At 42.4% G+C, this 27620-nt stretch overlaps 1 protein-coding gene across 8 annotated transcripts; it reads left to right on the top strand.

The window, feature by feature from the left end:
- Window positions 1–27620, top strand: ston2 (stonin 2). Of its 8 annotated transcripts, none has more exons than XM_064322857.1 (7): window positions 1–350; window positions 7069–7272; window positions 7745–7924; window positions 10175–10357; window positions 19347–21206; window positions 22717–22919; window positions 24005–27620. In XM_064322857.1, exons 2-7 carry the CDS (start codon window positions 7170–7172, stop codon window positions 24065–24067), a joined length of 2592 nt encoding a protein of 863 aa, XP_064178927.1. In that variant the 5' UTR covers window positions 1–350; window positions 7069–7169; the 3' UTR covers window positions 24068–27620. The 8 variants fall into 8 exon arrangements, with proteins under 8 accessions (XP_064178927.1, XP_064178945.1, XP_064178953.1 ...); XM_064322875.1 differs by having other exon boundaries at window positions 1–354; window positions 7078–7272; XM_064322883.1 differs by having other exon boundaries at window positions 2–350; window positions 7069–7266.

Genomic DNA, 27620 nt, shown 5'->3' with positions numbered 1-27620 from the left:
GCCCTTTCACAGTCGGCTATGCCTCAGTCATAACAAAACCTATTTTCAGGAATAAGTCGGTTAAAACTTAATGAATGATGTTCACGTAGCGTATACGATTTGCTAATAATACATTACTCTAAGCGACAACACAAGTATAAGGCACTCCTGCGTTCACAGAATTGGGTAATATATGGACATTTAACACAACAGCACTTGCTAGGTTTCAGTGTTTACCGTGTGGCCAATCGTCGCTCAGGCGCCTATCTTGGTCATTTGAGAGGCCAATCACGATGTTGTAATGTCGTGTTCTACAGAAGACTTCGGTTGGAGTGCAACGGAAAGAAAGTGTGTTTAACTGGACAACGCTGGTATGTCAAACTAATGTGCATTGTGTTACTTGTTTTGTAAAGCGCTATATAATTTTGGCGTAGTAACTGATGTGTGTAGGCTACAGGCAAGGCTTAACTAACCTATGTTTTTAGGCACTGTGTAAAAGCGTTTTCAGTCGCTCAACAGGTCTGTAAAACGTGATTTACGTGAAATTTCAGGGCTAAAACATATAAGATGGGATGTGCGTTGTGTTTTTGTTATGGACGTCGACATGGAATTATTTTTGATTGTTTATAAAATGTTCAAGCACTGAGCTTTGCAGATTGAGCAGTGTGAATTCCAGCGTTTTAGCATGTTTTCTAACACGCTGCGTGCCACCTGTTCACTCAGAAATGTTGCATGCGTGCAAATATTTCAGGGAAACGAAGTTCTATCTTTTGTATTTTTAATTTACATACCTGTATTTACGCACGACGTGATGTGAATTCCAAAAACAAATAGATGCGTTGCTATGCGGAATGTCAACCAAGAGGATTTCTCCGCTTGTCGCAACATTAATTCATACACTACAGTAACAACGCAGCATAGGCGTGGGATCACGTTTTTAACGATAACAGGAAGTTCATTTTAAATCATTTTATGTCATGGATAAATAACCTGCGTAGTATCAGTCAGAGTTCTGCAGCAGTCTGCACAACTACAACACTGGGATTAAATAGCCTAACTGATTATGTTAAATGACAGAGGCTTCTTCTCTTTATGAGAAAATCATGTTTATTCAAGCATGCATAATTAAAGCAAAATTTTCCATGTAATATGACTTGTGATCATAGTTATTCTATTGAGACAAACTCACATGCATCTGGTGTTGAAGACAACTGTTAAATAGCTAAACATCAGACGATGTTTCTGTGTCAGTCACATGTACAGTACGGTGGATTCTATATATAATTTTTATTCATATTCTATTCTATATTATTTTTTACTTAGTGGTTGCCTGCGTTTATTAGTTGCAGTAGTAAGTCCACAACACCATATTTGAGACAGAGATTTTCTGCTTTTCTGAATTTTGCACTTGCCAAAATCAAACATTGTACATTTCCCTTTTCTGGTTTATTTGTAATTGAATGGATATTTTATTTTCAGACTTCCTGCAACAAGGTTGTATTTTTTTTGAAAGTGTGTTCAGACATATATACTGGAATCTGGATGCTATTTATATATTTAAATTGCGGTGGAGATGGACAGTAATATCTTTAACATGGCTTCCATTCCCCAACATGCACCCCAACTGTTTCAGCCATTTTTTCAGCCATTCTCAGTGAGATTGGAATCACATCCATTAAAATGTTCTATTCTCTTATTTTATTCTGTAATGATATAGATTCCTACTGTCATAAAGGGGTGGCATATTGCACATTTAAAAGAAAATGGGTGTGGGTGAAATATACTTGAAAATGCCATGTGTCAGGCACTGGGTGGATAACTATTACTTTTTAGGGGATCAAAATTATTTGGATAAGAGAACATAGTCCGGAATAAAACTGTCATATTTACTTCCTAGTTGCAAATCCTTTGCATTCAATGACTGCCGGAAGTCTGCAACCCAAAGCCTGGGTATGTTCCCTGGTTATGCTCTGCTGGGCCAGTACTACAGCCATAGTTACATTTTGTTGCATTTTGCAAGTGAAACACATGTTCAGTTGGATTCAAGATGGGTGATTGACTTGGCCAGTCATCAACATTCCACTTTTTTTGCCCTGAAAAACTCTTTGGTTGCTGTAGCAGTATGTTTGAAGTCATTATCCTGCTGGAAGGTGAAGCACCGTTCAGTGAGTTCTGAGGCGTTTGGTTGGATCTGAGCAGATAGGATGTTTCTGTTCACTTCAGAATTCATCCTGCTGCTGCCATCAGCCGTCATATCATATACTTAATAATAAAATTATTAGTAATGTGGTTACGTGATAACAGAGAAAGATGTTTCTCTGAACTAATGCCTGTGAAGGGCAGCCTGCAATAGAATGTGTGTTCTGTACTGTTGTATAAAGTTGCCGATTACAAATGACGAATTGCCTACCGAAAGTAAACATCACAACACTCCATCAGTAGTATGTTGTGCAGCATTGTGAGAAAGTGCCGCTATGTTTTTGTAAAATCAAGAAATCTTGCAGTGAAGCGAGACTCTTGTCATGGTGACAGCTGAGACTGGGGTGGGGGGTGAGCGGTCTTTGCAGTACCGGAAAATCGCCCGTTAAGCAGCCTGCTTCTGAAGGGTCGCTGCCGTGCTCTTGCAGGAGAGGCGGGCTGACCGCAGCTGGTGTGGGAGCTCATGAGGCATTAGGCTCCCGCTGGCCGAGGCTGAGTGCTGTTTGTGTTAGCGGTAGCCGCACACTGCACATGGCTGAAGCATCAGGTCTGGGAGGCTTGTCCCTGCTGCTGGCTCACTGTTTGGATTGGGCCCAGCTGCACACAGTGCCCCCTTTGTGCTGCTTGTCCAAAAAGTTTATTTACCACCCTGCCCCTCTGAGCAGGGTTCAGGCTGCAGCAGTGTCTGGAGATTCTAGACTCAACTACGACAGCAGTAAAACTCTGTTATTTTTTTGCTCCTCATGTACTTTATTTATTGAATATCCAGATTTTCCATGAGTATACTGTAATTTCAGCCGGCACAGTAACTTGTAACCACAAAGACAATTCAGTATAAATTCAATTCACAATTCTCAGTTGACATTGTTAAAATACTGTATATGGTATTGTAAAATAGTTTTTACAGCTTTTTGATAGCTATGTGTAGAAACATATAAACACATTCCAAAAACCTCATCATAAGCTTTTCATGATTATGCTTAAATAGTTTCAAATATAAACAAAATAGTTTAAAAGTTTCAGTTCACAGGTTCATTGAGGTACATTCTAGGAGTGAGTTTGCAGTTTGAAGGAGTGTTTGTGGCAGGGGGGTAGGGGGCATGGTGGGTGTGGGTGCTGGGGACTAGTTTGTGTTTACAACTCTTCCACATGTTAAATCCATCCTTCCTGTTAAACTTAATGAGAGAGGCTGTCGTTCCAATCAAGTATATCCAATCACTGAATTGTGCCGACCAGAAGGCATGCTTCACCAGTTATTTAGGGAAGCATAAATCACTTTCTCTCAGTGTTATAGAACGATCAAAGAGTTTATGGTGTAGGCATGTGACTAATAAGGGGGAGAAGGAGAAAGAAGGAGCTTTTTGCTTCAGATACCTTTTAAGGCAAGCAAGAGATGACCAGCTGTGAATATCAGTGATCTGTTAAATCTGTTTCCATCTGTTTTAAAAAACAGGAAAGATTTTTTTCTCTGCATGGTCACAGTATATTGTACTTAGTTATTTTGTGAATTATCACAACTGTGATGACTCCAGCCTCGGTCACTGACCTCTAAACCTTAGTGGGTTTTTATTGGATGACCACCGTTCTGAAATGATAATATTATGTTGGGAGCAGAGAGCTCTGAGTATTTTATGACTTGGCATGTGCTGTGGAAATGTGTGGAGTAAAGGATGGGGAAAAAGTGCCAGTGTTCTCCCACAAGATTAGCTATTTTCAGTTGGCAGTGTCAGCAGTCAGTCAGCATTGTCATTGTGTAAAACTGGAGGCAATTTCAAGGCAAACAAGGAGAACATCCCTTCTGTTGCACAGTGTGGGCAGACAAAAGACCTGCATTAAAATATGTTAGTAATTAATTTAATGGAACAGAATTAGTCTCATATTAGGTTATTTAACAGACACACCAGAGGAACTCAGGAAGTAAATGAAAAAATGAATACCTTTGCAGTTCTTGGATGGATTGCAGCAATGACAAGTGCATACTCTAGTGCACAATCAAATGGTCACGTGCTCCATACCTAAAGCAGCGCTATACTGTTTCATAGAAAAACTTGGTTCTAAAATAATTACATATGTTAATCTACATTATACTTAGAGCTATAAGTCATATACAGTAATAACTACACTTCGTGAATACATGTTTCCTCTTTGTATTCGTTTTGGCTTGTGTCTAGACTGAATATAATTTCTGTCTTGAAAAGCCTATCAAAACGAGAAGTAGGAAAGACCGAAGTCTTTAAAAATACAGGGTACATCACGTCATCCTTGTTTCCGTGAGCCAGCAGAGCTTCATGGAGCGCTGAAGGATATAGCGTTCATGAGTAGTCAGCGACACAGATGGTGATATTAGTACAAACCGTGCGCGATCAGACACAGGTGCCACGGGGCGCGCAGTTTCCTCTATATGCTGAACCGGAGCCGGCGCGTTGTGGCGCTCCTGAGGATATGCTAAACGGCATGCGATGTTTGCTGAACCAAAGGAACGGAGCGGTGAGAGGCGGGGGCCTAACATTAAGCTGCACTGAAACCGAGCAACACCCAGTGTTCTGCTGAAACCGCTTCTTCCACAACAGCTCTGTCTTACTGTCGCCGATGTCATCGTGTTTACTTTCTGTTGACTTTTGCGAAAGTTTGCATAGGCTAATGGACTTGCATCTCTCATAAAGCCATTCGAACTCTGGTGCCTGCTGCATAATAAACCTCCTCGGAAACGAATTTACTTGTAAAATTATTTTTATGTTGTACTATCCTATAATCTTGAATAAGCAAACAAAAGAAAGAAAACCGAGGAATGAACAGCAATTTCCTGGAAGAAAACACGAGCAAGCTGGTGAGTGGGCTGTGGAGCTGATTTTCGCGCTCTGTCCCATGGAGCTAATCTAATACTCTATTTTTAGAATTTTGTTTGTTGTGTTTCCTTTATAAAGGCACCAGGAACACCAATGATTAGAAGAAACATCAGTAAAGCAGATATGATCTCTTGATGTTTACAAACTGCTTTGTAGATAATGGTCTTATATTTTCTCTGCCATAGGGATGGTAATTTCACTATGTGAGCAATGTTTGAAATTGTTACATCGATTGGATTTCCAAGCTATGGGGATGGCAAGCAAATGTTCAGAGGGTGTATTTTTGTTAGCACTGAGATGTAGAATGGAATACACTGGAGAGTGGGAGGGGTGAAGCTGGACTCGAGCAAAACAGGGGTAGTGTCAGTCTCAACAGGCAGATTGCTGATGGTATGAGTTCATCTTGAAAGCAGACCCAGAATGACTCAGTGTTATTTATCTGAGGGGTAAAAGAAGTCAAAGTGCGTTTCCTTCCTTCAGGAGAGAACACGTTTCCTGTCCTTCGGCTAGAGAGAAGGGATGGAAGCGTCCGTCCTCGTAAATGTGAACGTGTAATTGAATTGTCTTTGGAATTAATTGTGTTTCCCCTTCTCTGGCCTTTAAAGGTCACATGGTAGTGGAGGTGTAGCTTTTCACAGATGTTGTTGTCAGGATATGTTGAAAACTGCTGAAACTTCCCACTGAGCAACTTTTTTAGGTTAATACAACTATGCCTGAATGCTGTGTTAATGTGAACACTGCTTCAAATGCTAAAATGATGTCAATTCTCTACCATGTTCCATGCACCTTTCTTTTTAAAATAGGGCAGTTCTGGTGGCACAAGGTTCCATATATCAGAATATGACATTGCTTTCCTTCTGGCTTTCCTGTTGTTGTCTTTCTTGGACTTAGTTCTTTGTTTGGGATGAAACCATGAGGAAAATCGATCTGAGACTCCTTTTATCTTTCTGATTTATGACAACATTTCCGTCAACATGTGTGAAAATCTCACCTTATGGGGAATAAGTCTGAGCGCATGAGCTCCTTGAAGTTTGCGATTGTATGAAAAAAATATTGCTTTTGCTTCAACTGAACAAAGCTTACGGGTTTTGTGTGTTTTAAGATTTTCATTGAAACTTTGTTTAGACATCTGTGGGAATAAAGACTGAAGTTTGTCTTGTCAAGTCCTCTAGTGCTTCCAGCATGCAGATAGTCAAGCATTCCTTCCTCAATCCTGTTGACATCACAGCACAATATGGCACACTTGTATTGAGGAGTAAGATATACTCATTTAAAAAAATCACAATTCATAGACTGAATTTGTGGACAGAATTATTATAGTATATCGCAATATAATTGTTCTTTAAATTGTATTCATGTCTTTAACTGGTGCTTATGTACCATAAAAGAAAGTGGGGTCATTAAGACCTATAATAGCCTATAATGTTAAACGAGGGCTTTTAAAACAGTAATCTTTATTGTGCATCATGCCACACCTGCATATGCAATATGCAAAAACATAACTATGCAAATGGGTAAAAATTCAGTTTAAAGCAAGGTAAAGAACATTGTGAGCTGCAGAAGTGAGTGCTAATGGTGCTAGCATTTGACTTGTGCAATATGACATTCAGAATATCCTTCAAATTTGGTGTGGAACAGCTGGTGTGGATCATCCAACTAAAACTGGAGCACTTGATGATAAGCTGCAAGGTCTGGAATAAAATGTCTGTTCCAACTGTGATGAAGCAGCATAAAGGCTGAAGCGTTACAGATGGAGGGAGGGTTACTGTTGGTAGGTTGTCATCAGATTCATTAGCTCACGTTCTAGTCTGCAGTCTTCTCAATTCACTGGAGGATGTTTCTGTGATGAGAGGATTACCGTTATGATTAAGTATGGCAAATCAGGATAAAAAAAATTGGGGGGGGGGGGGGGGTGTGTGCTGCTGAGGAATAACATAGTAAAATATTTGGCAGAATATTAAAGTGCCATTATCAGTTTGTGAGGTACGAAATGGAACTGGTGTGTCATCCTCCCCCTCCTGCTTCTCTCTGCTGTGTGCTTCAGCTCATTAAGGAGCGGATGGATGCCGAGGCCTGTGAGGTGTGAAGACAGCAGCAGTCCACAGACAAGCGAGAGGTTTGCCCTGTGTACTGGCTCCGCCCACCATGAGTGCTGCTGCCAGTGATGTAACCGGCACCCAAAGGCCCGGCTGGGTGGCCTTCACTGATGAGCCTGCGTGGTCCAACGTGGAATTCCAGAAAGGTACGGGTGCGACCATGGCTACAGTTTGCGTATTTTTACTGCTACGTGTCCCGTTCATCTGCAAACACGTAGGGTCAACTAGAGAGACATGAATCTCACTATCACTGTTCTTATTCTGCTCTAAAAGCAGTTGTCCAATCAGTTGTGAAAGCATTCAATGTGTGCCTGGTGTCCTTTCTAGTAATGTGTATATGGTACTTACTCTTCGAGAGAAAATGAGTTTGCCAAGTACCCTTTAAATTCAAGGCTCTGCTCTCGCTTTGTGCAGCGAATGTGGTTCCATCACGTTAGTGTGCGTTCTCTCTCTGCCGTGAAATTCCAGGCTCTCCCTTCGACGCGCGGGCCTGAGGGGCTCGCAGGAGCGGTTCTCTGTTCTCTTCCCGCCCCGTGCTAGTTTTGACACCTCCCTGTGACCCGCCCGCACCGAATGCACCCCGAGTCATCGCTGGGTGTCATGTTTACACCTTCTGTCTTTCAGATGGGAACAGCAACCTGCAGGAGTCCTTTGCGGCTCTTCCCCAGGAGGAGGCCCCTCCCCCTGGCCCTGCCTCCGGGGGAGAGGCGGAAGCACTTGGCCCGCTAGCGCAGCAGAATGCCTGGGTCCATTTTGACGAGAAGCTCTGGCGCTCTCCATCTCCTTCTCAGTCACAGGTAAAAGGTATGACATGCCCTTAGCACCCCCAGTAGGGTCGTGTAAGAGTGCCTCAGAAAACTCTGCCGTGGAAAAAATGTGTCTGTCCTTTGACCGATGTGGAGTTTTTGGTTTCTTATCCCGATGTTGACAGCGCAGTAGCCCCCTGTGTTTCAGAAGAAAAGATAGCCCATAGGCGTCTGACACAGAAGATGGACTAACTGGGAAGGAGGGACTACACCTATCATGGTGTCTGGGGTAGGAGCGCACTGGGCTCATTTGGGAGTTCAGTGTGCCTCAAATAGGTGAAAGTTTCAGATCACGCCACAATTCATTGATGCCGCTGTTATAGTTATTACTGTTGCTAGGGCAGAGAGAGATACAGGGGCTGGTAGCAGGTCTATTGTGTCTTTGTTTAGTGATCTGTCCGTTTGCCATTTATTTGACACAGTAACTGATACCTTTTGTTTCTTTAATGGAGGAAGATTGCTTGTTACTTGCCAGTATAGTCTGGGTGGTTGGATCTGTTGTCTCCGGTCTCACTGTGGGTTTGGGCACTTTGAGAGGGAGAAGGTGCTCGTTGTCATGGCGATCTTAATAAATCTTGTGGTTGCTTAATTTGCTAAAGTGTTGCTTGCGTGAGCACAGGCACTACCTATGTCATTTACGTGGCTGACAAAAAATGTGCTTTTATGAAATGGCCCCATTAAAATGCATTATGGATTGACAAAGATTCATTACAGTTTACCTGCTGTGAATCTGTGCCATTGAAACACTTCACAACAATTTTTGTAAAGGGGACCAACATGGAGAGACATTCCTGTTCTTCTGTAAACTGGCATTAGTTTAATCTGTTGTTGCTGAATGAAATCTAGATGTATAAAAATAGTCTTTGGGGTTGTACATCAAGCCCTTCTCAGATAGATTAAGATTATATGTCAACATGAGGATTATCTTTCATCTGGAATATACAGTCTGTGCCCTGTGAGGAATTAAAATCACTTTGCACTTTAAATCTGGTACAACATTATTAAAGAATGGAAATGGATATTTGTTTTTTTGGAGAACACATTGTGAAAAAAAAAATAGTTGATTCCTTTTGGAGCTTGCAAAAAAAATTATTTAGTTGCAAAATTGCTCTGAATGCTTTTGAAGTTCCTTTCAGTAACATAACCCTGACATCGCTCTGAGGTCTGTTAATGCAGTTTAATCTTAGAGTTTAGGTTTAAATAATAACTATGCAGTGTGGGTTTGATTTCGCAGTCCTCCTGCACTGCGTAGTATTTTTGCTGCTGATGACCAGTGACACGGTGAGCTTGCAGCCACTGTCCTCCTCATTAGCAGATGTGTCACGGGGGGGGCTGTCACGCCCAACGCCAGAGACAAGTGCTGATTGTTGTTGGTCCAGCGAAACAAAAGATGGGTATTTCTCCACACCCCGTGTGTCTTTGATGGTTGTCACTGACTTCTGGGCCTCGTGACATCTCTGTCTGCCTCTTTTTGACCCTGAATAAAGGGTGTGATGACAGGGCAAATTGCAAGAACGTGTGCTGCCAGGACACTGAAATGGAATTGTGGGTAATGCTTGATGATCTGGAGAAGCGGTGGTATTGTTTTTCCACCCACATCTGCTCTTCCATTTCATTGTAAATGGGGTTTTCATCCAGATTGTAGAGACACAGATAAATCACTTCAGATAGACCATTACTGAAATACTATATAGGTGCTGGTAACAAAAGCCGTTTTAATATAATGAAACTATGCCTGTGTAAAATATTATTCATATCATTTCACAGCATGTTATTATCGAGTTTGATGTGCATTTCAAAGGGATGTAAACATTGATTTTGATGAGCAGGTTATGTCTCTGAGATTATGAGTGTGGGAGTCTGTTATATAAATAAAATTTCCGAGGCCAGTGCCTTTTGTTGCGAAGCTGTTGAAAATAAACTCGCGTGTTAATAAAATCATAAAAGCTGGTTGCACTGTCTTTTAGAGTAAATCAGAACATGGAAGGTAATCCCTCTGCTGCCGTTAATATTTATGTGATTTGAAAACACAAAGTGATAGGGTGGCATGCAATATGGTTTCTCATGTATCTTACTCCATGTAATCGGTTTCCCTTAGTGTTTAAAAAAAAAAATCTTTCATATATATAATTCATCGATACCACCTGCTCACCACTTTCAAAAATGGTCTGTTGGCTATTTCTGGCATGTTGGTGGAACGTTTGTCTGGCAGAATCCTCCCTGATAAAAGCTGCCCGCTCTCTCATAGGCCCCAGGCACAGCGTGTGCTCCTCGGCCAGTTTCTGGAGCATCGCGCCCCCCTCTGAGAGCAGTTGGACCGGTCAGTCTGAGGAGCACAGCTCCCTGAGCTTGGGGGCGTCGTCCTGCGACCTTCCATCCCTCCCCACCGAGGATCCCACCAATCAGACGCCATCCAGCGTGTCCTCTCCCAGTGAGTACTATGCCAGTGCTGGTTGTTGTTTTCAACCTGTGAAACAAAAATATGGGCAATTCTTCCACCCTATCTACAGTTAAATGTACAAGTATTGTGACGTGCACTAGGGGTTTGTGTGTGTGCTCGTGTGATTGTGCGTGCGTGCATGTGTGTGCGCGTTCGTGCGTGTGTGCATTCGTGCATGTGTGTGTATGTCACGAGGGCTAGATGTTGACAACAACCATAAAAAAAAACACTGAAATGCAAATGCAAAAGTTTTGGGACAGTGACACAATTTTTGTTTTGCTCTATAATCCAGCACATTGGACTTGAAATAAAACGAGTGTGAGGTTAAAGTACAGATGGTCAGTATTTACATCCATATCAGGTAATCTGGGTAGCGGTTGCACCCCTCTATTCATTTCCAATGACTAAGCAGTCCCCACCCTCTTCAGAGAGGCACACCTGCAGGTAAACCTTCTGTGTGAGTCACTCCAGGATAGCCAGATAAAAGGGTTTCAGCCACCCAGAGTGTGATAACAAGAGTAATTGAAACGGCCTTGTTGCCTCCTGTTGGTATGTGATCTTTCACTGAAGCGAGTACAATCTATTCAGTGCGGAAGGCCTCTAGTTCCTTATTTCCCCGTGATTCACGGGTCTCAGTTCCGCCACTCCCAGTTTGACAGAGTCAACATCGGTCACGGCGTAGCCGCAAGCCTAGGTGGAGGGGGGATGGAAAGATGAAGTGAAAGTCTGCTCACAGCAATGTATCCAGAAGGACAGGAGAGAAAAAAATATATATAATCTCAAATGTGCTATTTGATTTTCAGGTCCCTCATCTTCAGTTTTATCAACCCCTGAAAAGGAGCAGAAAATGTTATTCGCCGATGCAAGGGGAATAAAAAGTCTTTGTATACCCAGTTGTGTATTACCAAGTATGGAGCACGTTTCTCTGGCATGATGGACACCATGAAAAAAATCCCACTTGCTTATATTACATCCCAGGGATTTGATCACTCAAGACTGATCCATCATTGTCTAGACTTACCTCTTCCTTCCGATGGTTGCTTATTGAGAGGAGCGTTTCCATGGAGACGGAAGTAGTGGCAAGGTGGTTTGGCCGGCTTAGTTTACTGCTGTGTGCGGTGCTGGTTATGACTTGCATAATGTCAGATCTTTCTACGTTGTCAGACATAAGTAAATAAGCATCTTTACATTATCCTGGGAAAAGAAATGTTTGACATCGGTTCAGAGGGCTTATAAAGAGATGCTGATGGGAAAGTCTTGTCTCTGCTATGGAGCTATGCTTTACCACTGCATTGTCGTTTTTTAATGCTAACTATACAGTATACGGTTGACTGAACCTGTGTAGTTCTCTCTTGGTTATGTGTTGTCTTAAAAGCCACAGCATTGTCTTGATAGGGGATGGTTTTGTCTGCATTTTTGCTTGTGCATGATTTTATGAAACGTGTTTTTGGCGAGAGTTCATAGGTCTGCAGGCTCTCTAGGTATAGATCAGTCCCCTCGTGTGGGCGAGGTTCGACGATCCCCTGCCATGGCACTTTGAGCTGCGATCCTTTCTCTGTCTGCTACCCTCTCTGCTTACTCCCCATCTGAATAAAACAAAAAAATGAAAGGAGAGAGGACTGCCAGCTCTTTGTCTAAAAATAAAAAACACCCCCTTCAAACTGACACTGAAGGTAGTGATGGTAGTGATGGTAGCGATTGTAGTGATTGTTCCTCTTGAGTTCCCATTGTACCACCCACACCTCTGCATGATGCACTGCAGCTGAATCTGTAGTAATTCTAGTGCCTGTTTTCCACACTACAGGCCCCACAGTAAAGCTAGCCCTGATTGGTGTAGCATTGAGCCTATACTGCATTATTGGGAGAAGTCAATGCAGTGGTAACGAACCCCCAGCAAACTTATAGTAAACAACCATCTTCCTTCTGGCAGGCTTATCTGTGCCAGGTTTGTTCCTGCTGCTTCAGACTTTGTTGTGGTCAGCTACTGGCATTGCTGCCTATGTCTACATCATAAGGCCTACCTGCTCTCAAAGAGAGTGACTCAACCCTTCTTTTAATCTTGGTCAACCATGGTTAACAAGGTGAAAATGGTTTTGTACAGGATGTTGCATGGCAGATACTTCAATCTGAGGTGACTTTGCAGCAATAAGCTGCACTGTGTGTGCCATATTTGAATTCTACTTCTCTACATTTCTTCCAACTCTCGCTCTTGTCCCAGGAGGTGATCTTTAACTGTCTCTTTGTTTTCATGCTTCTACATCTTAATATCTGTGGTGAATAAACTGTGCCCTAACCTCATAACTTCTCAGTATCTTATCCATTAGCTGCCGCCCAAGGCATGCATCTTAAAACAGTATTTCTGCGCTTTGCTTGTTTTTCCTCAGTTTTTGTATTTCCAACCTCAGTTAATGCCGTCTGTTTACTTGACTGCAATCTGTAATCAATGTGTTCATGTTTCTTTTCTGTTTGTTTAAATAACCCATACTATTTCTCTTGAATGTATTGTTCTCTTGCTTTTAGTAAAGCTAAACACTTCAATTTGCTTTCTTATTAATGGTAATTCCATTTGAAACCAGAAAATTGGTAAAATCTCCCAGGTCCCATGCTGTGTGCCTTCATTTTGTGGTTCTTGGTTTGTGTGATGGCACTTATACTTCTCACTGCATGTAAATATACCTCCTTGGGGTTGTCTTTCTTCGGTTGATTAAAGTGAAATATACACTTCTGTGCCATTTTAATGATTGTATTTAATTATACCCTGTGTGTTGAAGTGTAGTGCAATGGTGCTTCTTCTGCCGTATTGGTACGAAGTACTACGATCAGATTTATTTCTTTTCTCAGGCTGTTTAAGTTTGGTTAGATTCTGTGCAGTGTGATATATGTGTGGGTGTCCATTGTTGTTCCTAAGGGAACAGAACAGCTGTTGGTGCTACAGTGCCTCGCTGTGTGTATCGAGACTTTGTTTGCCTTGGGTTAAAATTACAGGCAGTAGGTGGTTTGACCCATTGTCAGAAAGTGAACAGAGATACCCCCGGATGTGTTCTGTCAGAGTGGGAGATGCAGGTGGAGCTGGGTCTCTTGCGTTGTGAGACTGGTGGTCTGGTCTCCAAATGGGACTGCAGTAACAAAGACCCTGGCTTGGTCTGTAGAGTGTGCTTCTGTTGTTTTGGGCTTATATTTTGTGTTTGTGTGTGTGTGTGTGTGTGTGTCTGATTGTGTGTGTGTGTGTGCATGTGTGCATGCATTTGTTTGTGTGAGTGTGTGTGTATGTGTTTGTGTATGTATGTGTGTATGTTCGTGTGTGTGTGTGCGCGCGTGTGGTAGTATTTAGCCTTTTACAGTGCTATGTGAGTGACAGTGCGTCTGTGACAGAACAGAAGGAGCCTGTCTGCAGCTTTGGAGTGTGCATGCAGAACTAATGATCCCAACAGATGGAGGAGCCCTTTTTTAAAGTGGCTTCTAACTGCTCAAACTCGGGTCCAGTGAGGGTTTCAGGCAAGTTTGAACAGAGTCTGATCATGAAGCAGAGCCGCGGCGCTTTGTCAACATTTCTCAGCTCACGCTGGTTCTTTTCTTTATCTCCCTGTGAAATCTCGGAATTGGCACGGAAAGTATGCATTGCACATTTTTACACTTGCCATTCAGATGGTGGCTCTATCTGTTTATGGATGGAAAATTATGTTGTTGCATAAATAAGCTTTGTCTTGGGATACACAGTCAAAACAAATAAAAGCATGAGAACAGACAAGGGGATGTCCTTTGTCTGGGAATAATACGGGGACAGGTGTGATTCATAGTTGATGTTTTAAAAGGCAGTATTATGGTAAAAGTTCATTGGCCATGGACCAACCCGCAGACCTGTGCTGAAGTTGTTTCAGCTGTATTGTTTTGTTTTGGACGCACACATGACCGTTTTGGCTGTTGTAATGGACACTTGCCTGCAAACCTTTTGCTTTGGAGCTTTTTGAGTGGTGTTAGTGTGTGTAAAAGCATCAGGTTTCTTTTCGCGCAGTTAACACAACGCTTCCTTTTGTTTGACCCTGTGTTGACCCCTTGCCTTGCCCACCCCCCTTGATTTACACCTGTGTGTGTCGATCGCAGCACTAACATAACACTGTCACAGCCCTGAAGTTTTCATCAGGACTTCCTGTGGGTAGGGAAGTCCGTTTTTATTTTTCCCTGGATGTAGTCTTTTTCCGGGATGTCCCCTCTGACCTCAATGACCGTGTCTATTGCAGCCTGACCAAAACAGGAAGTGAGGAGTTCTTGATGAAGTTCACTCAGCACTGAAATAAATGACATATATTTCGTCATTTGGACCCTGTTATTGGAGTTTGCAGCAGAAGAAACACACTCTGACTGCTGCGTTTCACATGACTGAAGAGTCAATGTGGGTTCTTTCTCTGTTGGAGTGAGTACTAGTGGAGGGAGGTGGGACACTGGAGAGCCAATGGTCTAGCATAAGATGACTTCTTGTTATGGTTGCATCAAAGAAAGTATTGTTATAGAAGGTAAAAACATCTGCCAAACTGTAAATTTAAAGTTACTGGGGATCTTTTACAACAATGAATCCTCAATAGAAACAAAAATAATTGGCCAGTGATGGAGGAGAGAATATGTTTTTGTGTTTAAGGAGGAAAATAGCTTCATCCTTAAACTTTGCAAGCTAATTTAGTCTTAGAGGTGTCTGTAGTCTTAACCCACAGTGCTCAGTGACTGAATACTTAACCCAATTAATGCTGGCCTCAACATCCACTGACAAGTACCTAGTTAGGCCACTGTGGGGCAGGACTGGGGGCTTGCGCAAACTGCTGTCCCTACACAGGGCACAGCAAGAGGAAGCTTTAAAATGCTGTCATGAAAACTAGAACCATTACAGCAGATGACTGAGAATAATCTGATAAAATCGATAGTATTTATAGACCACTGTGCCCTGTTTTAGTTCATTCTGGCATCGAAGCATAATAAGTATGCACATTTTATGGATGATTGTTGATAATTTCATAAATGACTGTAACTTTATAAAGTTTCATAATAGACAGAAACATAAATTTGTACTCACTTATAGTGGCTATATTGAATTATGATAGTGAAATACTATAAAACCCTCTGTTACCACTGTCTTTTTGTTAATATAGTCTTCGTAAGTTTATCTGAAGTATTGAAGAACAGTTGTTACCTTAAAAACATACAGCTGCCATTAGCAAGTCACTGGTTCTGACCATGCCTGTACAATACATTGTACAGGTACTGTCAGCATGTCTGAACTGTTGGCATACAAATACATTCAGTTGCAGAAAGTCTCTCCCTCTCTCATTCCTTCTCTCTCTCACTCCCTCTCACACTCTGCCTCTCTCTCACTCACCCTCTGGCTGTTTCTCTGGGTGTGGCTCATCTGTAAAGAGAGTTAACCTGCCTCTTAGTTTCCTCAGATCTCTGAACAGGGTAGGCAGTCAGGCAAGTGACTACAAGTCTCTTCAGAAATTCAGGTTGCTTAGTTTGTCACATGACAAACTCCCAGCAGTGTGGTGCAGGGCCAAATAGACACAGCAGCTACCCACAGAAGTGCACCGTGGTTCAAATCTAAACTTGAGCTTCAACCAGTGAGTTCTGTTCCATTTATTTTGGTGCATTCTGCAGTCGGAAAGCCTCGCCCTGTGCTTGCTGTGGCTCCCGCTCGATCTAACTGTGCTTGTCGGTTCCCCACAGAGGGCTTCCTGGGATCCATGTGAACGGGTAATGTGAGCAGGGCGCTACAGATTTTTGTTGTTGTTATGGTTGTTGTTGCATGTGTGTGTGCGTGCGTGTGTGTGCGTGCGTGCCGGGAAGCAGAGGCTGTGGCCTGTGAACTGCTGGTGGGGAATGAGTTGAAGTGTATGAGACAGGAGGGCTTTGTCTGATCCAACAGGCAAGCTATGAGCAGATGAGAGATTTAAAAGTAATTAATGTTACTGTATTTAGTATTCGATTATGACCATGTATATATATATATATATATATATATATATATATATATATATATATATATATATATACTTCTATTAGGCTAAGATGTTCTTAATTCATATTTGAATTTGGAATGTAGCTGTAAATATATTGGCCAAACAGAAATTACACTCAATTCTGTAAAAATGAATTATACTTATGCCATTTCTTTTGTGGACTCACTGCCAAAGCATGAAAGATCAGGTTGAAACGGGAGCAAATATCTGTGCAGTGAGAGAGCCAGGGAGAGCCATGCTGACAGAGCCACACAGTGCTCAATACTGATTAAGTTCTGAGACCTTTGGTTCAACAGCTGCGCATTTATGTAGTACTGTGTTGTCTTGGAGAGAAATACCCAGATAAGCCAGAGAGAGCTGGTGCTTAGCAACATGTTCAGGTCTTTTTTTCCCCGCGGGAGTCTCTGCTATTGTTAATAGTGGACCCTTTGGAAATCGAGAAGCCCCCCCCCCCCACACACTTTCGCCGCGCGGATTTCTGCTGTAAGGAGGTGGAATCGACAGTAGATTGAGATCAAGATTAAAAGAAACACTCCGTTAACTAAAGCCGTTGTTCTCTGAGGTTCAACGAGCGAAGCAGACCTTTTACTGTCTTTGTAGATAATAATCTTTGCCCCAGGTTCTACTTTTGTGTTCTGTGAAACGTGAGGCTACTTGTTGGGACATTTCAGTGTCTACAGTAAAAATGGTTACAGTAGTTAACATTGTTCAGGAGTCCTTAAAGACAGTGGCTGTTTTCGTACCATTTGCCTGATAACAGTGATGAGTGCTGCTTTTATGTGAATGAACTTGGCCTTAATACTTAAGCCTTAAACTTTAAAATTGTTGTTTTAATTGTGAATTTGTAGCGTAGAATGTTCTTAAGTAAGATTACGTTGGAGGCCGTTTCCATGCAGTTTAGAGGCTGCATACTACTAGTTGACTTGTATCTTTAAAAGTCTTTTAGAAGTGTGCAGCAGCATTTCATACTGCACCAGGTTTGTGTAATTGAATCTTCAGGCAGATTTTGTGCAGCGAATATGCATATCAATGTAATGTTGTGTGACCAGGGTGAAAAGCAGAATGTGCTGTTCCTCTTTTGCACACAAATTCCGAGTGGTCTCATGGCTGAAAAATCTGCAGTTTTTGGGAAAAGGCATGAGAATTGTGCGGCATTTCGGCGTTCCACCGCCCCTGCGGATGCGTTTTCCCATACGCGGCTTGTGCTCGGTCGTTTTTTGCTTCATTGTTTTCGCTTTGCGGCAGCGCATTCATTTAATGCTTTGTTGCCTTGGCAGAAGAAGTGAATCTGAGCTGGAGAATGCTGGTGCCTAGCAACAGGTGAAGACATTTTCTTCTTATTGTCTAGGAAAAGGGTACATTTAGGGTGAAGGAGTGGGCAAATGCTGCTACACAATACAATATATGCAGGGGAATATCAGGCTGCCATGAGTTTCGTTTCATTCACTCAATTACTCTACTTGTGAATTTCTGTTCCCTTTGAAATATTTGTATTCAAGGTTAAATAAATGTAAATGAAAATGGCAGATTTTTTCTTATCTGTTATCGTAAGAAATGAGACAAAATGAGGTGCACGTGTATGTGCTTTATTATTCATTTCCTTATTTTTTGCATTTAATGATTTAATCAAAAATGCATATACGTGTATCGTTTTGAGGAAGCTCCTCTTCCCAAAGTCAGCTTCTGAAACTAGCCTTTGTACCAACCACTTTCAGTTTTGTGAATAAAGAGATAAAATCCTTGTTTAAGAATGTCTATCTTCTACAGATAGGTCACAATCATTTAAAGACACAAATATTTTTAGACAACAGTGTTTTTGGAGTGTGGTGTGTGCATGGTGACTTATAGTTTAGAAACAGTGAAAAGCTTGACCAACTTTATCCTTTCATTTTATTCTAATGTATCTTGTCTGTTTTTTTCTTGCAGTAGTGTAACAAATGTATCTCTTCTAAGAAAGATAAGAACTTGAGTAGTACAACAGTAATAAACTGGATTTTTTAATGTGGTAAATTATGATCCCCAAAAACATTTAGATTCCAGCATGTACTATGAAATACATTACAACAAAATCCATTAAGGCTTGAGTACATATCACATCAGACATTATTGCTGTATTATTGATGATTTAATAGTATAGTAATATGTATAATATAATGGTATAATAATATAATGGTGATTTTCGGATCTTTTCCAGGTTAGGCTGATTTAGATGTGGGAGCTTTGTACAGGCGGTTCTAAAGAATCCGTGTTGTCAGCAAAACGTTGCTGTTGAAACGGAAATTGAAAGCAGCTGAGCAGCAGATATTGTGCAAACACCTGTGTGTCGTAGTGTTTGCATGGCACTCCCTAGTTTCGCAATCTGTTAATTAGTCACCAACTGCGAGTGCATGCATGTAGGAGTCTGTTTTCTGTTCGGCCTCAAAGCAAGACCACGTTCACCACATTAGTTGGATTCCTGGCTGCTAAAGTATGGGTTGCACAGACTTATTTTTATCATAAAGTGTTGTGATAATATATAATGTATCAAATGTATAATGCTTAATTTTTCCCTTAACATCATACTCAAAACATTTTTGTTGAAACAAACTATTTTATTTTTGGTAAACTGACCTCATTTTTATATAAAGTACAGTTTGATATCATCTATTTGGCTTGTTGACAAATTCAGTTAAATTAGTGTCTGAAAATGGCCATGAATTGTTGTTTATGAATGCAAATTGAGAGTATGCAAATGTGACAAGTGTTTATTTTTTGTTCAGTTTGTGTATTTGATATAGTTAGTGAGATGATTTTTTTTTTTACTGTGGGATATGTAGCGGTTGATTAACCCCACTTTTTAACATTCTGATTAATTTATAATAATATCCAGTTATCCTTGTATGGCATTCAAACTGTATTTTTTCCAAATTGTGTTTTTTTTGGCAGGAATGAGAAATTGTGGTAATGTTATAATGCATAGGCATTTTCTTGTTTTGTAGATTGTTCCATCTATCAAGACGATGAGAGCATAGACATGGACTCCGTAAACTGGCCTCAAAACGCTAAACACATGAACGGCCAATCAGAAACTAGTACAGGCCGGTTCTCCAGCTGGGTCACCTTTGATGACGATGAGCCAGATGTCCAATGTCTTGGGAGAGCCTCCTCCCTCAAACTGGAGAACCTCAGCTGCGGTTCCACCCAGGACGCCAACAGCAACATCATTTCTCCGGTTCAAAACCAGAAAGTGGAGCGGCACCTTCTGGACCTGACTCCAGAGGGTGTCAACCCTGCCTTTACCCTGGAGAGCTCACTTTTCAGCGGCAGCACCCCCTACAATAAGAAGAACCCTTTCCTAGATGAGGAACTCGTAGATGTCCAGCCCTCCCCCATCAACCCTTTCAGTGCCTATTTCAATGAAAAGGATATCAAGGTTTCTCAGAGCAACGGGTCATGCTCAGAGAGCCCCCACATTTTCTCTTTCAGCTCCCCTTTCTTTCAGTCTAGCGTCACTGATGTCAAAAGGGAATCTTTGCTGCTGTTTTCTCCTGTTTCGAGCTCCATAGATGAAAACGTTTTCTGCCCCCCGAGCGACCGGCTGGAGCAGCTTAGGAATCTGCAGATCACCGACCCAGACCAGCTCGGCAGTCCCACGCTACCTGATGATCTCGCGGACTCCGTGGAGCCAGAGGAGCCCCTGTACGAGCCGGCCTACCTGACCCCACGGGATGGCTGGCCCATGATGCTCCGCATACCAGAGAAGAAGAACATCATGTCGTCGCGGCACTGGGGCCCCATCTTCGTGAAGCTGACCGACTCCGGGCGACTGCAGCTCTTCTATGAAAAGGGCCTAGAGAAGCCCTTCAAAGAGTTTCAGCTGGACGGCCGCCACGAGCTGTCGGAGCACAAGCTGCAGAACTACGACGAGAATGGCCGAGTGCACACAGTCAGCATCGACCACGTGGTCTACAAGGAAAAACGCAAGATCCAGCCCAAGGTGGCGGTGGTCCACATGCCCATCAAGGAGCAGCTGGTCAAACTGGCCACCATCAACTACCAGGACTTCCTGAGCTTCTCCAACACGCTGCAGGAAAGGCTGATGCGCCTGCCAGTCACTTCGGAACCCTTGAGCAGCCCCGTATGCTACTCTGAGGAGGAGGTGATCGTGGACGTACGGGACGAGTTCCATGGGGTGGTGTCCAGAGGGGACAACAGGATCCTTCAGCAGCTGGTGGTGACCCATGTCAACGTGCTGGCATTTGTTTCTGGGTCTCCTCTTTGTAGGATAGGATTCAACGACATTCAGGTCAAAGGTAACGAGGTGGTGGCCCGGCACGACATCATCCCCAACACCACCACTCGCTGGATCAAGCTGCGGGACTGCCAGCTGCACGGCTACGCCAACAAGGAAGAGTTCGCCGAGTCGCGGGCGATCGCCTTCAGCCCCCCGAGCGGCTGCCGTTTTGAGCTGCTGCACTTTCGCACTGTCTTCGCAGAGAAGACGCTCCCCTTCACCCTGAGGACTGTGGCCAGCGTCAGGGGGGCCGAGGTGGAGCTCCAGTCCTGGCTGGTGATGTCATCCGGCTTTTCGTCCAATCGAGACCCTCTGACGCTGATCCCGTGTGAAAACGTGATGATCCGGTACCCCATCCCCCTGATGTGGGCCAAGAACTTCCGCCGCGACAGTGTCATGGGGGAGAAGTCGTTGAAGGCGCGGTTCAACAAAGGCGCCAGCTTTGGCTCTGCTAGCACCTCTGGGTCAGAACCAGCCATGAGGGTAACACTAGGAACTGCCAAATATGAGCACGCCTTCAAGTCTGTGGTGTGGAGAATTAACAGACTCCCGGACAAAAACACAGGTAGGCAAGATTCCCCTGGTATGCAAATACACGTGCTATAGAATTCTATACATGTGCAAGGAATTTAACTAGTACATTGCATTTACAGGTGCTATGTCATAAGAGTCTAAAGATCCATTATTGTAAATTGTGTTTTTAAGATTGTGGTAGTTTTAAGATATGCAGCTTTTGCTTAATTCGTGTAAATCTTGTGACAGGTATTTTCTGTCCATAAATCTTGAAGTAGGCTAAATATAGACTATAAAAGAATGTGTCATCTCTCCTGGTAAAAAGCTGCCATCTCATATCTTCCATACAATTCCCCACAATTTTCTTTCTCTTCTGTGTAATTAAACCATTAATACCATTCAGGGCTGCTATTATGATATGATACAAAACCTTTTTAACGACCCAAACTTCTGAGCCAGAACCAAAAGCCGAACATGAACATGCTGGCTTATCCTGGCCTCTTTGCCATACGCCTGGCATGTGAACTTTCCCTTGGCCTTAAGCTTTTCCACAGATTCTCCAGATTCTACTTTACACAGTCATATGCTGTACAAATATTTAACATTTACAAGCTGTTTTTTGTTTAATCTTATTTTGAAAGACTGCCTGTTTTTCCAAATCATGTAATGGGTTAATCTGAAACAAAATTCTGTACTCATTTTGCTTGAAACCATGATGTTGCCAGAACCTTGGCTACTTACACGTGTGTATTAAACTCTTATACCTCTGCCAAACCTGAGCATGCTTATGACTTAGTGAGGCCATGGCGTGTTCTACGGTGCATAGAGCGTATTATGAAGAATATAGGTTTCCCCTCTAAGCGCATGCTTTCACTGGGCCTGTGTTGGTATTTCCCAGTCAATGGCTGCCCCTCAAGGCCTTTCAGTGTGAATGCAGCAGGGTCTCCTCTCTCGCTGTGCGATTCGTTAGACAAAGCGCCACTGTCAGCATTCATTAACTCACAAAGTCACAGCCCTGCATCTTCTTTGTGATCCCATCCTTTCCCCCTCACTTAACAGAGCGGGACATTTCTTTTCTTTCTTCTCAACACAAAAACCCAAACATTACAAAAGTCTTTCTCGGCATCTCACAATGAAATGCGCAGGCCAGGGGAACCGGCTCAGTGGGAGGACTAGGACTTCGTGTAACTGTGTGACACAGTCTCGAACTTCTAGGATTTTCTTCACGCTTGGTCTTAATGAGATTTGCTTACTGGATTTGCAGGCTCAGTGTGGGTCCTCTCTTGCTGCTTTCCACTGCTGCGTGTGAATAATTTTTTCATGCCGATAGGCCTGAAATCATCACTCCACCCATTGTGCAGAAACCCTGCTTAGTTGTTAATGACCCAAGGTCAGTGTATCGGGTTGCAAGGTCAGGTTTTGGAAACGGTAGCTGAACGTCCCCATAAGCCTCTGTCACAGTACATGAATGAGACTGAGCTCTTGGGGAATTCTAGCCAGTCTTAAGAACTGAGTTTAACTTTGTGATTTTTAACTCGTCATTATGTCTTATGACCCGTAAGCACTGGGACACCCCCACACCTTCTTCTGTCGCCTGGAGCTGGGTTCGGACCGGGAGGTGCCCCCCAAGTTCCATCGCCACCTGGAGGTGGAGTTTGATATGCCCGCTGCCTCTGCTTCCAAGGCCACTGTGCGCTCGCTGTCTGTGGGCGAGAGGACTGATGTGAAGAAGTGGATCAACTACAAGTCACACTACAGTTATCAGGTATCCGTCTATTTAATGCAATGTGAGCGTACGTGTGTGCGTGCATTTCATTGGCAATATCCACAGGAACCTCTATGAACTATAGCAGTTTTATTGCAGTTTACAGTTCATCCTGGTGACTTTGCTGATGAAATGTATTCACTAAGCCTGAATTATTGAGGGTAAAGTATCACCGAAACATTATTGATGAAGTTTATTTTCTCTGATTCCGACAGACCACTCTAAAAAGAAATGAAAGGGTGTCAAAAATAGAGCAAGTTTTTTTTCCCCGTGAGGCTTAGGGGGTGGGGGTGGCAGCGGGGGTGGAGCTTTATCCAGTCAGCATGTTCTATTGAGTCATGCCAACAAACTGATGCGTTTGTGTGACAGTACAATGGAATCCTTTTTCACTACAAGGCAGAATTGTCAATAACTTTATGTGGGCCTTTGGACAGAGGCAGCCAATGTGACTTTATATAATGAGATGCAATTGGTTGAACATGTATTCATTCCAGACCAATGAAATGTTATTTATTTCACAAGGACTTTGGGCACATAGGACTTGGAAGCAAGCAAATGGCAAATGTCTGAGGTCAGCATTATTCGGTCACAAAAGCAGTCTGCTCTGTCAACAGAGTAGGATAATTGGAGTATTATGTTGTGGTACTGGGGTGAGGGGAGCTCACCATCTAATAAGCAGCCTGTCTGAATATGACACTGCGCTGTATTACTTCTGCAAGGGGAAAGACCATGTCAGCAGATGCAACCTTGCTGGACTTGGTTGATGATGGTTACGTTTTTCCTTTTTACGCTAGATCCTGTCACCAGATAGTACATTAATTCAGTCAATCCATTAATAATACGCTGCGTATCAGTTTTATTTTCATCTTATCAGAATGAATGAGAAAGAGGGTTCCTTACTTCTACCCAGGGTGTTTCCATGGGAAGTCTTTTTTATGTTTAATATTTGAAACTTTTTTTTTTACAACCCCTTTATCTGTATGGGCGTACTGCCATCTTGTGGTTAAAGATGGTCACTGCTGTTGTGACCTGATTGACTCGGGTGTGATTTTCGTCTGCATTCTAATGATGTTTCTCTGTTCAAGGTGGAAATAGAGCAGAAGATTAACAGTGTTTCGGACCAGCCTGGGGAGTGTGTACAGCAGTGAGGCGGAACACTGGGATATGTCTGCCTGTTTAACACTGGAAATGCAGGGGAGAAGGCAAAATTTTGCACTTTGGAAAAATGATTGGACTGTAAATATCTGTGTACTCTGGATACTGTGCTGGATGCTGAAAGACTGAGGTTTGCTTGTCTTGACATGTCTGTCTTTTTTGTTGACTATGGCCAGCTTGGTCTTGGGGAACATATTTTTGTATTAGTATTTATTAGCTGACAGATTTGACTAGCCCAGTCAAACTTTGTAATATTTCAGAGGTTATTTTGGAGGGCACAGAAGGTGTAAAATGTCTCGTGAAGGTCCGCGTACAGTATAGTCTGACAAAACCTCCGACTGAAAGTTTGCTTTCCTGTGGAAAAAAATCAGAAATGCAACACAAAAGATGGTTTGGCATTCAGTTATGATTGTAACAGTAGACTCAGATTTGTAATCATGTTTTGAATCATTGAAGCATTGACACAAAGGCTGTATTAGTTTGTCACCATTTGGCACCTTCTGATCTGGTGAAGAGGACATTTCCGTACAATAAATTAGAGCTATGAATTAGAGTTTTCCTTTCCTCACATACTTCAGATTTTTTCTTTTCCACATGTGACAAGCTTCATTGCAGTATTAGTATTGTGATCATTATATTCTAATCATTGTCCTGTACATTTCTTTACATGCACAAGTCTTAGTCAGGTTCACTTTTACATATTACATTACAGGCATTTGGCAGACGCTCTTATCCAGAGCGACGTACAACAAAGTGTATAACCATAACCAGGAACAAGTTTGACGAAACCCCTAGAGAGAAGTACCGGTCCAGGTGCAGGGAACAGCCGCGTAGTTCAACTTGGACCCTGAAGGTTAAACTGATTAGCACTAACACAACGAGAACGGCAACAATGCAGTCTATGGAAAAAATACAAGCAGTAGTTAAGACAGTTAATGCACCTAAGTCACCTACAAAACAGCTGCCTAGTGACAACCCTAAGCTTACAGTCATTTACAGGGGGGTAGGGAGGGATGGGGAGAGGTGCAGCCTGAAGAGGTGAGTCTTCAGTCGTCGTTTGAAATGGGTCAGTGTCTCAGCTGTTCTGACCTCCACGGGGAGGTCATTCCACCATCGTGGGGCCAGAACAGACAGGAGACGTGTTCTGGAAGTGCAGGTGCGAAGAGGGGGAGGTGCTAGGCGTCCTGAGGTAGCAGAACAGAGGGATCTGGCTGGCATGTAGGGTTTGAATATCTTGAGGTATGCTGGGGCTGATCCCTTGACTGCCTGGTATGCTAGGACCAATGTTTTAAATTTGATGCGAGCTATAACAGGCAGCCAGTGGAGGGTCGTGAGCAGGGGAGTGACGTGGGAGTGTCGGGAGGTTGAAGACCAGACGAGCTGCAGCATTCTGAATGAGTTGCAGGGGTCTGGTGGCAGATGCCGGTAGTCCAGCCAGAAGAGAGTTGCAGTAGTCCAGGCGGGATAGAACCATTGCTTGGACCAGGAGCTGGGTTGAGTAGGTGGTGAGAAAGGGGTGGATTCTCCGGATGTTATACAGGAAAAATCTGCATGCCCGGCTTACTGCTGCAATGTTCTTGGAGAGGGACAGCTTGTTGTCCATCACCACTCTGAGATTCTTGGCACAGGGTGATGATGTCACTAAGGTGTCCCCTAGGGAAATGGAAAAGTCGAGGAGGGGAGAGGATAGAGCAGGAATAAAGATTAGCTCCGTCTTTCCCGGGTTGAGCTTCAGGTGGTGATTGTCTCTTCTACTTAGTTTTGAATACATTTTTGTTAAGACAAGGATTTTGTTTAATTGCGCTACTGTTTTGCACTGTCCCCATCCCAGATTCCGAATTCAAATCATTTTCAGGTTTCTGAAAAGCTTTAATTTTTATGTTTTTGCTGTTAGCCTATTCTCTCTAATTATCACTTTAAATACACAATGTGTAAAACAGCATAAAAATGAGTAAACTTTCTGAAGCAACAAATATACACATTAGAAAATGTTGGAAATAGGGATTTGTTGTGGTAAAGAAGAGATAGAAGTATACATGGTCAGCATTTGTTTTGTCATGCCAGTTTATCAAGCAAATGGAAGCCAAGTATTTTAACAAGTGCCATGTAGGGTTTACTGGAGCACCTTGCCAATATAATGTCTTAACAGAACAAAGCAGTGATTGCAAGAAAAACAAATTGTGTTGTTTATGCAGAATTGTATTAACCGTTATGCTAAATGTAGGGTATTTGTTGATATAAGTGATATCAAAACTACTGTATTCGATGTGTAATAAGAAATTTCTTTGTTTTTTTTTAAATATTACACATCAATGTAATGCATGTATACAGATGCACAATGTTCAAACTACTAACATCAACTTAACGTTACAGGATTTTTCAACTTAATGTTACTGAATGTTTGAAAGAAAATGGCTGTACTGGAGGATATCCATACAAACCCATATATGGATGTAAGAACCCAGAATTAACGAGTGAGCTGTGCTTTAAAACTGTGTCCCTACAACTGATGATGAAGTCCTTGTGCACTAAATTATGTCCTGTTTTATAGTCCTTTAAAAGCAAGTTTCAAAACTTCTCTTGTAACCTGTAAGACCTTTCAGGTTAGGGATTTGTTTTTTGGAATCAGTGTTTTCTTTTTTTTTTGGGAATTTCCACCAAGGTCCATGTTGCCAAGTTGTGAAGTTTTGAACAAGTCACTGCCAACTGGAACACCGGGTTGGATATTAGGATAGAAAGAAATCAACTAATCGGTGCTGTTCTGAATCTTGTGCTGTTATTTTTCCTCAGAAAACTGCACAGATTATCAGAATTTAGCAGTTAAAATGTGTATTGCATATTATATAGCTTAATATACTGCCGTACATTTAGAACAAACTGTTCAAACCTTCACTGTAGAAGTACAGGAAAACTCAAATTGCACATTTTGTATCGCCAATTGCTCTTGCACCCCTATGCAGTATGTTTTTGTTGGTTGGAGTTTAACTGTGGTGGGAATACAGTTTCAGTTTGAGTGACAGAAGGATGCTGTGCTCCAAGAAGCGGCAGCGTATAGTGAACATGAATCATGAAAAGGGATTTTAGTGCCTATTACCTAAGCATAGTTCCTAAAATATTTGTTCATTTTAGTGGAAACATGAGGGCTTTAAAACTATTTCATAGGTTTTCCCTGGGCACACCAAACCAACAATATGTCTTTTTAGCAACTATGACAAAGCAGTATACTCTGTATCACCATGGATTGATTACATTTCCCTTTACTATTTGAAAGGACTAAAGACAGCATATTTATAATTGTGAACTTTGGCTCTGTAGCCTATTGGGAAAGCTATGGTCTGTAGACGCCTCTGTTGCACATATTTGATTTTATTTTATTTTTACTGTGTATTGCTTTAATACCTGGCACCTGTTTACAGCAACAGATTATCCCGCTAACACAATCAGCATGCTTTACGATTAAGACTGGGATGAAAAAGTAAGTGGTAGTGCATTTTTTAAATGTTGTTACATTGCACAGATAAAGGAAATGCATTTCCCCCCCTAAAA

Source organism: Anguilla rostrata, chromosome 1, assembly GCF_018555375.3.
Source record: "Anguilla rostrata isolate EN2019 chromosome 1, ASM1855537v3, whole genome shotgun sequence".
Lineage (NCBI taxonomy): Eukaryota > Metazoa > Chordata > Actinopteri > Anguilliformes > Anguillidae > Anguilla > Anguilla rostrata.
The sequence above is the reverse complement of the archived record's forward strand: the minus strand, read 5'-3'. Positions and strand labels throughout refer to the sequence as shown.